General features: G+C 36.1%; 1 protein-coding gene across 3 annotated transcripts in view; it reads left to right on the forward strand.

Annotated features, from left to right (window-relative positions):
• Nucleotides 1-7,536, forward strand: part of stxbp1a (syntaxin binding protein 1a) — a 55,199-nt gene extending 47,663 nt beyond the window's left edge. The window contains exons 18-20 of one of the 3 annotated variants that reach the window (XR_015519673.1): nt 1,150-1,304; nt 2,129-4,032; nt 4,294-5,356. Coding sequence is in view for 2 of the 3 variants with exons in the window: in XM_087300232.1 (XP_087156358.1) it covers nt 1,150-1,304; nt 2,129-2,238 (265 nt within the window). In the remaining variant the exon portion in view is untranslated. 3 annotated transcript variants of the gene reach the window in all.
• The last annotated feature ends 4,065 nt before the right edge of the window (nt 7,537-11,601 follow it).

Raw genomic sequence — 11,601 nt, forward strand, 5'->3', positions numbered from 1 at the left:
CACAAAGTGAAATGATTTGCCTTAACGGGAGTTTGGCTTGATTCAGCAAGTAGACTTGCGTTGGCTGAAGAGAGTGCTCTGACTGGTTATTCATCATGGAATCAGAGCGCAAATGTGACAGTAAAGAGGCGTAGCAAGTAAACAATTCAAGTCAAGAAGGAACACAATGAGGCTGGCTGTATTTCTGAAATACTTGCAAACTATATGGATTATTAGCTTATCAAACCTATTTGCAGGAGAGAATGCCTCTCTGGTGAGAAACAATTACTGCGATAATGGCACTTAATGCTGCTTTGTTTACGTTTTGCTCGCGAACGTCTGAAATTCTGGTTTCCAGTTGTGAACAATAAAAAAAAGATACTGCCCTCTTTGGGTGCCCACAGTAAACTCTCTTGTCTCAGTCAGCTTTGGTTCATATTGTGTGTTCCCGGGGAGCTTTTTGGTCCAGACGAAACAAGACATGAGGTGACAACACAGTTGGGTTTTGTCAGCGCTAGTTGTTGCCGCTTGTTGTTTCTGGCCTTTAGCCGAATGAATGGGTGGTTTGGTGGTGTTTGACAAGGTGTACGCGATGTATTTGAGGACCGGGAGGGAGATGCGCAATTTCCGGGAAATCATCACTTGTTTCCGGGCATCCCGGAGTCTCTCATTTGCGGGAGACTCACAAAACTTCCGGGAGACTTGGGATGTATATAGCCGTATATATAGCTTCATATAGCCGTATGCCTATTACATATCTATAAAATACAGTGAAATAACTGGGCTAGGATCGTATTGCTTTCTCACTACAATTGATTCGCTCCAGAGTTGGTTTCAACTGAGCCGAGACAACCTCATTCAAATGATCTCGGAATGATTGTTTTGGCGCGGATCCGAGTGCGATTGCTGGATTCACATATGCCAAATGAACCGTGCTAACTGGGGAAAGAGACAGGTTATGAAACAAAAGTCTAGGTGTGAAAGCACCGTCAGTCATGCTTTTGTTAACCTTCAGTGAGCCATTTTTAAGACAGAACCCAAAGATACAAAACAAAAGATTTTTATGACACATATTTTGCAATTGAACTACCAAACATCCGTCTTGTTTTTGAGGAACATATCCCTAGTTGTTCCTAATAATTATACACTTGTGTGTTCTTTCCATGGCAGTGCCCGATATGGCCACTGGCACAAGAATAAAACCCCTGGAGAGTACCGCACAGGCCCTCGCATCATGGTCTTCATCATCGGTGGAGCATCCTTTAGCGAGATGCGTTGTGCCTATGAGGTCACACAGGCCAATGGCAAATGGGAGGCCATCGTTGGTGAGTCTGCTACTAAATATCACTGTATACTCAAGAGTTAAGCAACCACCCTTTAATGCTTTTAAATGATACCTTTAGCTTTAACTATACACGTGTTTTGTATAATTTGTGTAGACCGGCAAATCTGTCTTTTGTGTACTTTTCCTCGCTCTTGTCTTGTATTTTGTGCCTGTCATGTTTTAACTGCTTTTAAATTGCAGTCATGAGCCTCTGCTGTGTTCATAAGTCTATGTTCGTAAGTTCTTCTGTGTGTGTGTTTTGTGTGTGTGATAGGGTTTAAGTATAAGATTTGTCCTTTTAACATACCTTTAAGGCAGGGGTCTCCAACTCTGCTTCTGGAGAGCGACCTTCCTGCAGACTTAAGGTCCAATACACCTGTCTGTAATAAAAGAACTCTTTTTTTTTTTTTAGCTGGTTCAAATGAGGTTTGACTGGGTTTGGATCTGAACTCTGCAGGACAGTAGTTCTCCAGGAGCAGGGTTAGAGCCCCCTGCTTTAAGGCAGTGGCAGCCAAAACCAAAAAGTCCCAACCCCAAAAGCTCACACCAAGATGCTTATAGGTGTTTTTACCTAACAACTGTAATCAGGTGGTGAATCACGTGAGCCCCATTGTCTGCACCACTTCCATTACTTGTATGTCCTGAGCTACCAAGAACCCCTTTTTAGGGGGTTCTAAGAAACCCTTCCTGAAACAGATCTGCAGATGGTGGGAAATGGTGTTTTAATCCTCTTTTTTATCCTCATAAAGATTGAGGTTGGTGAAAGAACGTGAGGTGCAATGTGAGATTCATTCTGAGCGTGAAGCCACCTTTGTTCCTCCGCAGGTTCTACTCACTCGCTCACTCCAACCAAATTTCTAATGGACCTGCGGCACCCCGACTTCCGAGAATCTACTAGGGTGTCCTTTGAGGACCCTGACCCCTCAGACGAGTGAGAGAGAGAAAGAGGGAAGGGTGGGAGAGAGAAATCACACTGACAAAGTAAAGGCAGCCGATCAAAGAAACCCTTTCTGAACCCCCACAGCACAAGGGCTTTCTTTTCTTGCTCCTGTTACCACACTCTACCGTTTTACAACGCCACCACGCCTCAGGGATGGGTGTCCGGCTCCTGCCTCATCAAAAGGCCAACCTGCAAGTCTCACTCAGGCACCGCCCTTTACCAGGATCAGCCATAATTGATCTGCCTCCACTTCTCAAGTAAAACACAATTGGCTGGCATTGAGAACGCAGTGGGTGGAGCTCTTTGAGTGACAGATGCAGTGGGAGTCCTGACCCCATCCCTGTTGACCGCATCCTCTCAGTTGGGTGGATTAAACTGCATTCTCCTCACTATGCACCTTTTAATTCAATGGAGCCCCCTCTTTTGACGAGGAAGGGCTTCCTCCATTTGCCCTCCCAAATACCATTCTTTTAAAAGCTTCATTTTCCCGCAGATTTAATCTACCCTCAAGACTCACCATATTCCGATTATTTCTGAATAACAATCCAAGGCAATCACTCATATTAACTTTGTTTTTTTCCCCCCTCTGGAGAAGTAATTGCTTTGATGTTGGATGCCAGTTGCAGGATAATTTGGTTTTATTTTTTTAAACTAGTTCTTCAAACTACCTCACATCATGTCTACATGAACAAGTGGCCGTCTGCAAAGAATACTTGTTAAAATTACTTCCGCCAGAGAGCGACTGGCTCTTTTTTTTTTTACCTTTTCTAATATTCTTCTGCAGATGCCAAAGCTTGAAATGTAGCTATGTTCTTAAGATATGCTTTAGCACTAACGCTTCCCCCAAAACACTAACAATTCAAAACCTTGGCTGTATCCTTTTCAGAAACCTTCATGTTATGCCTCAGGTATATTACATAAGATTAAACGGGACCACAACGTCACTCATGACTGTCAGTCAATGCAATGTGTGGTCCAAAACTGATCCATTAATCAGAGGATGTTTTGAACAAGCTTAGCAACAATTTATATTACACCAATGCAATTCATGTGCAGGCTTGGGATTCCAGTAAGTGTTTGGAGTTACTCATTGTAGTTTTTTCAAATCTATGGACAGGAATGTTCAGACTTATCCAGCAGACACACAACGTCATAAGACATTAACATTAGGTTAGATTTAGGTCACCAGCATTTAAGGACAATGTTATATTTACGTCCGATTACGACGTGAAATGACGTTGATATTTTATTGATTTTAGCTTGTGCTGGAAAGTGACCAAAATCCAGCATCAAGACAACATCTTAAGCCAACGTAATGTTGACTTTAAATGATATTTATTGGTCAGGTATGGCAATGTAAATCCAACATCTGATAGATGTCATATTGGTAACGTCCACACAACGTCAAGCTGTAACATCATTGGATGTTGATATTTGGTTGCGTTGGAAAGTAACGAAAATGTCTGTCTGACATTGGACATTGACCTGACATTCGGTTCAGACGCTAAGCCAATTTTTATTTCCAAACAAAATGCAACGTCCCACAACGTTGGGGTACAACATCAGTCTGACGTTCTGTGCCTGCTGGGTGAACACAAGTTTATGACACTCTGATTTACCACAGAAAATAATGTGCAATCTATAGTATCTATGGTGCATTGTATTGTAATAATGTCACAATACGCACAGATTTGAAAGAATATTAGTAAGGCTTAACAATAAGAAAAAAAAAACATTATGACTATTTATACCTGATATTGATCATGGATCATCGTCAGTTATATAGTTTGTATGCATCACTTCAGACAATCTAAAATTTCGAGAATGAAGCATGGGCGCAGCTTAAAAACAATATTTTAATGCATCTCAATTGGCAAGAAGCGCATCGTAAGTTTTTAGAAGTTTGTCCATGAAGTGCCATTGAGCTGTTTCTAAAGCACTGTACACAAATATCCTCATAACAGAGTAAACTGGTTTAGCCCAAAATGTGCAATACATTTTGCCTTTAGCTCTCTTTGATATTGATCATGGATCATCGTCAGTTATATAGTTTGTATGCATCACTTCAGACAATCTATAAATTTCGAGAATGAAGCATGGGCGCAGCTTGAAAACAATATTTTAATGCATCTCAAATAGCAAGAAGCGCATCGTAAGTTTTTAGAAGTTTGTCCATGAAGTGCCGTTGAGCTTTTTCTAAAGCACTGTACACAAATATCCTCATAACAGAGTAAACTGGTTTAGCCCAAAATGTGCAATACATTTTGCCATTAGCTCTGTTTGAGATCATGTTTGAGATACAACCTCTTCAAGCAGAACTCAGTATGCTTGTTTGGTTCGCTTTTAGTGCACACTTGAGTGCGACTGCTGCATTCACACCTGCCCAAACAAACCACACCAAATCAAAAAACAAACTCTAGTGGGATTCAATCCAACTAAATATAGCAGGTGTGAAAGCACCCTAAAGGATCAGAGAACCTTCTTCCATTGTCCAAGGTCCAGATCCGATGGGTGTGTTTCAATTGTAAGTTCTTTTGATGGTGGACAGTTGTCATAATAGGCAATCTGATTGCATTGTTGTGACCTTGATTGGCTTTTACATTCATTACCCTTATGCATCTATGAGAATTGGGTGCCGAGTTTGTGGTCCCAACTTGGCCCAATGTGCATTCTCAGCACCTCTGACCGAGCATGCCTCAATTCTCACTGTTACAGTTGCTTTGCTATAAAAGTTAGGCCCTTGGTCACTGAGATCTTTATTCCTGTCCATTTCTCCTATCCAACAAGTTTATTATAGTGACTAATTGTTATTAAGACCTTAGTCTCTGACCTTAAGTGATAATCAACAATATTCCCTTCACTTCTGACAGATTTTAAATACTTTGGTTCGTCTGGGTGTGATTATTTGAAATAGTTAAGGGCCAATCAAGTCCATTGGGCTACTTGCTCTATAGACGTCCATTATAAGAGAATTGCAACATAAAAATATTTTGATGAACAAATTTCTTTCTGTGGTAAATCAGATTCTTTCAGTCACATATAACTTGAGTTTACTCTGAATATTCAGTCAAAAAAAAAAAAAACTGAATAAATTAACCCAACTATGAGTAAATCTAACATTTATATGCCAAGAAGTGCACAGAAACAATCTTCTGTAATACAGTGTTCTTCCAAATACTGTACCTGACTAAACTACTCACTAAACCATTGTACAGGAATGATCATTGCTCGACCCTATCAAGTGTCAGCCTGCTAAAGCTATATCCCTTTTGATTTCCCCCCTTTTTCAGTTGTTGTTTTGTGTTCGTAAAAGATCACACCATATGCAGTATGCCAGTCCTAACCCATACTGCAACATGAAACACTTTTTTGACTGCTCCAGCCATTTCTGAACAAATATATGGTTTGTTTTCATGGATGTTTTGTTTTAGTCCCGTTCATCTAGTTGAACAGCTACAAATCACATTGTGTATTTGATTAGCGATGAGCAAAACTGCATGTTTACATGATAGTAACAGTTAGAGTAAAACTGATTTGCCTCTTTATGCTGGCAACCCAAGTTGCATTGTAATTATACTCCATTTCAATCAATCGAGTTTTAGTTGCAATGTAATATTCGGAACATGCAGCTTTGCAAAACTATTTGTCTAGACGTGATTAGAATAACATTTGTCTCTTAGGGAACCAAATTATATTAGTCCCTACATCTGTTTTTCTGGTGACCCTGCGACACAAATGTTTTAGGGTAGGTTGAACGTACAGTATTAGAAATGTGTTTTCAGCTAATTATCTACTAAAATTCTGTTTGTATTTACATTATTTTTATATTTAAAAAAATTATATACTGTACACACACTACTGACTAAAAGGATATTTTTTTCAATATCTCACCAAATATGCGTTTATTTTAACAACAAAGTCTTTTGCAACAAAATACATACAGTTGAAGTGGAAATTATTAGCCTCCCATAATTGATTAATAGGTTTACTGCAGTTTGGAAAAGTCATGGTTTTGAAACCACTAAAATGTTTTGTTACCGTTTCTAAGGTATATGTATGTTTTTAAATGTGTTTTTTTTAAATGTGTTGTAAAGAAATATGTGTTTTTAAAACTAATGAAGAGAGCAAAAGTCAATGATTTGTTTTAATTATTTAGCCTGACACGTTTACTGTTCCAAAATATTATAAATGTTTTCTAATATAAAATGTATTTTATGTATTGTGGGAAAAAGTTACTTATTTTCAAACCCAGAGATATAAAAATAACTTATTTTAGAGTAGTTATCACAATAATGTGATATCGTGAATCTGTGATATTTTTATCCAAGGTTATTAAACTGTCAGCCTACTGTCATCATGGCAAAGATAACAGTTATTAGAAATTAGTTAGTAAAACTATTAAGTTTTGAAATGTGTTAAAAAAAAATATGGTTTCCGTTAAAAAGTAATAATACAACTTACAATAATTCTGATTTCAACTATACATTTGAAGTCAGAATAATAAACCCCCTAAAATGATTAAACCCCCTAAATTTGACCTTAAAAAATTAATAACTGCTTTTATTCTAGCTGAAACAAAACAAATAAGACTTTCTTCAGAAGAAAAAATATTATCTGACAAACTGTGACAATTTCCTTGCTGTGATTTAAAAAAGATTTTAAAAATTAATTTCAAGAAGGGATTAATAATTCTGATTTCAACTGTACATTAATTATCATCAAAATAAATGATTATTTTTTATGTTTTTGTATTAAAAAACTTTTTTTTTCTCTATAATTTTTTACAGTAATCTAATACATCTCTGTTAAATAAAACTTTACAACCTTAAACATTTGAATGGTAGTGTTTAATTAAACAAAAATCTATAATAATAACAACATATCGAATTATTGAAATTTGATATAGATAGATAAATAGACATATGGATAAATAGCTGACAACATATTGTTAAAGTGAATCTGACATGTGTGTGTACATTTCTGAATTTGTCCTCTTTGTTTCTCTCCCCCGGTGCTCATCTATGCAGGTTCGACCCATGTCGGCGGTCCCACCCAGCTTCTGGACGCTCTTAAGGCCATGAACAAACCCGACGAGGAATAAACAAGCTAAAAAAATAAAAATAAATCACAACTTCCTCCCCAAAAACCCCCCATCGCCCAGTAACCCTTTCCCCCTCCCTCCATACGTCACCCTGTAAATCTCCCCCGCTCCTATATAAATAGTGTATGCATCTTGCTTGAGAGAAAAAAAATTAAATAAAAAACAGATGATTGGTGACAATTAAAAAGAATATTCTATAAATTTATATATATTTAAATATATATATATAATGTTGAGATAAAATAACTGTTGCAAGTATTCTTCTGTTTTACAATGGATGCAAAACCATTAGACCGAGTTTTCATTATTTCAATTGCCATTTAAAAACCTTGAAAGTACCAAATGTTATATGTTACGGAACCTGCTAGAATGTGTAAATGGTAGAATTTTTGCATTCGTTCCTTATTTAACTCGGTGTGTTTTGTTTTACGTTTTCTTTGTTTGTTTTGGTTTAAAAGTGGTTGGGGGAGGGACTGGTTTGTATGCAAATAGACCAGTGAGGCAAAACGATGCATATCACTTCCTACACTGAAGGCTAAACTGCCGCTTTGGGTTTAATCGTTGTTTCATTTTAGATGTGCATGCCATGGACGCTACTATGTGGCCCTTTTGACATGTTTGAAAACGGTAACAAAAAAAAATATTAAGCTCTAGAAAAAGAAAATCAAGCATCTTTTTGGGACTCCAGTGATGAAGAGGAAGGAAGGAGGCCAACAGATCAAAAGCCTCAAGCTGAATAAGTGAAAAAGACACTGTAAATAAATATCCGACGTCACCCCTCCTTCAGTCCCGACTCCTGGAGCATTTACTCTCCATGTGCTTTTTCTTTTCACGTCTCCTTCCCAAGAGACCTCCTGATTTAGTGTGAAGAAGGCCGTTGCTTGCTGATTTTATGGAATTTAAAAAAAAAAGGGCCAGTTGTATTTCAGTATTGTATCTCGTCCAATTAAAGTCTTATCATTGGTTAGTAAACAATGTTTAACCGGGACATGCACTGAGTAGCGTGTTGATGTATATGCCATATGTTACTGTTTTTTCGTCTCACTGTTGACTGGTGACAATTTCTGACTGTGAAGTAGTAAAACTTTCCTTTGCCAATGTGAAGCCACTGTGTTTGTGACGTATTAGCTGTAGATGTAGTGATAAACTGGGAAAAAAAAAAATTATAATAGGTACTCTCTATCTTTGGTTTGTCCGTCCGTTTCTTTTCTGGTGCAATGTTAAATCTTCCACTGGCAAATGGCTTTGCAATGAGACGCAATCCCCCCTTTTTCAACATTTTATTTATTTTTTGGGTTTGTGTTATTCTGTTCTGGCAGAAAAGGTTGTATATTGCACTACGCGTTTTCTGTGATGCAAACGCTTTAATGGTTCTCTCTCTTTTTTAATTGCTACCTTAATTTTGGGTTTGCTGCCGTATAGCCGTGTCAACTGGATTGATTTCTATTACATTGCTTTTTTCAGAGAATATCAATAAATAAGAGCGTAGTCTGTCCTAAACCTGTTGATCTTACTGGGATTCTATGTTTGCGAGTGTTGAAGCACAAACTAAAGTATACTTTATGTGTACCAATGTACTAAGGCTGTCTAATAAATTGGCTTCCATTACAAATATGCAATCAGTACTTTTTTTTGTGACCCCTATTGACTATAATAGGATCAGATTTCTTATATGAATACATTCTGTAAGTGTATCAGTGGTGGAAATACTGAAAAATCATACTCAAGTAAAAGTACCATTACTTGCCTAAAAATGTAGTGCAAGTAAAGTAAAAGTATCTGTTGTAAATATCACTCAAAGTGTCAGTAAAAAAGCTTTAAAAAGTACTTAAGAGTAGTGAATAATACGCTGTTAAAAGCTGATGCATCTACATCTAATTTGTGGATGTGTGTAAACGTAATATTCTGTAGTGCATCAAGTTTTTGGCCAGCAGGCACACAACATCATTAGACGTTAATATAAGGTTAGATTTAGGTCATGACGTCAGGTGACCAAAATTCAATGTCCAGCCAGCGTCTAATGACAACATAAGTGAAACAATCCAGCATCGAGCCAACATTTTAAACCCACATCATATTGATGTCAAATACTGACATTTACCAGGTATGACAGCCAAAATCCAACGTCTGGTTGAAGTCATTGTGGTAACATCCACACAACGTCAAGCTGTAACATCATTAGACGTTGATAGTTTTAGGTTGAACGTTAGACATTGACGTTGGCATTGATGTTGAGTTCTGACGTCAACTCGATTTTCATTTCCAAAGAGAATGCAACGTACCCACAAGGTTAGGGTACAACGTCAATCTAATGTCATGTTGACGTCTTGTGCCTGCTGGGTGTTTTAGGCCATTTCGGTCATCTTACAGTAAACATCTGTCATCTTCTCATCAGTGACATGCGTCTAAACAGTCTCTGGGTCAATGTGGGTAAAGATTTTGAGATTTCAGAGTGTTGTTAAATAGTCAACAAAGATATCAACTACCTGACACTAACCTAAAAAATAATTTTAAAATGCTTGGGTCATATTTAATCCAGTGGAACAAAGGTGAGAGCAGATTTTAGGGTAACAGGATGGTTATGCTCAATTGTACCCTGCAAACATTGGAATATACAATATGTAACACAGGGGAACATTCTATGATTTTTTTTGTTTGTTTGCGTCTTATTATAAAAGCTTAAATCTGGCAGCTTTTCACTGATATTAAATGGCCAATGAGAATAATTCCAGACTAAATTTTGTGGCATGGACTATGTTGGGCCACCAACCTTAATGACAGGATTCTGAATGCATGACGCCCTGGCTGGCTCTCAAGACACATTTCTCTCCAAACAAACACCAGCAACTACATAGAGGAGGATTGAAGGTCCAGTTCTTTATCTTGAGAAACACATCAATCAACTGTGAGGATAAATAGTAGCAAAAGACACTATATCAAAAATTAATTTATAGTAGTGAATATAGTATAAACACACAACTTTGTAAATAAAAAAATACATAAGAGAAAAATACTATTAGAGAATCTAATCAGTTAACTTGATGATGCCTAAAACCATCCATTTGCTCATTTATATATATATATATATATATATATATATATATATATATATATATATATATATATATATATATATATATATATATATATATATACAGTTAAAAGAATCTCACCTGTTTGAAAATTATATTTAAAAAACGAGGCTATTATTAGTTCCTTAAAAGGAAACTGACATCACTGCTGCTACAAAGTCTTGTTAAAAATGCTGGATTACACTGTACATGTATACTGTTATATATAAACACAGATATACATGTCTAAAATAGCTACCTAGTTTTCAAATTTGGAATATCCTGGTAAACAAATACAGCATACAATTACTGTAACACAAAAAAACTCATTCACCTACTACACTTTACAATAATAAAGAGTTAAAAATCGGTCACTGACTTGTTCACATTTACACTTTGAAAGTTAATCTCGATCTGTCACAGTGTAAAACTCCAAAGCTTATAATGACATTATCTAAAAACACACACAATTTAATTTAAATATACTGCTTACGCTACAAAATAAAAAGTTAATTACAATTCACAAAAGTTTGTCTTTCCTTCTAGCAATTTTTGTGTAATTATGTAAACTTCATGTGTTAATATCTTGAGTTTTGTGTTATATTTTTGCAAGTGAGATTACAATATATCGCAATTCAGGTTTTTTTCCCCCACGAAAAAAAAAACAGTCTAAATTAAATGCAAAATAAAAAAAATAAAGTCTTTATTTAGAATTTAGGCAGAAACAGCCTTTTCATACTAAATCTAAATATTACTATTGCATATTAGTACTTTTTCCTTTCCAATGCAATCAAAATAATTATTTTTTATTCTTTTTTAAATATTTCTCAAATGATGTTTAACTGAGCAAGGGAATTTTTACAGTATGTCTGATCATATTTTTTCTTCTGGAGAAAGTTTTATTTGCTTTATTTCGGCTAGATTAAAAGCAGATAAAAAATTTTTAAATAAAATTTTAAGGTCAAAATTATTAGCCCCTTAGTCTACAAAACAAACCATTGTTATACAATAACTTGCCTAATTACCATAACCACCCTAGTTAACCTAATTAACCTAGTTAAGCCTTTAAATTTCACTTTAAGCTGTATAGAAGTGTCTTGAAAAATATCTAGTCAAATATTATTTACTGTCATCATGGCAAAGATAAAATAAATCAGTTATTAGAAATGAGTTATTAAAACTATTA

The sequence above is a fragment of the Danio rerio genome, chromosome 21, assembly GCF_052040795.2.
Source record: "Danio rerio strain M-AB ecotype USA chromosome 21, GRCz13ab, whole genome shotgun sequence".
Classification (NCBI taxonomy): domain Eukaryota; kingdom Metazoa; phylum Chordata; class Actinopteri; order Cypriniformes; family Danionidae; genus Danio; species Danio rerio.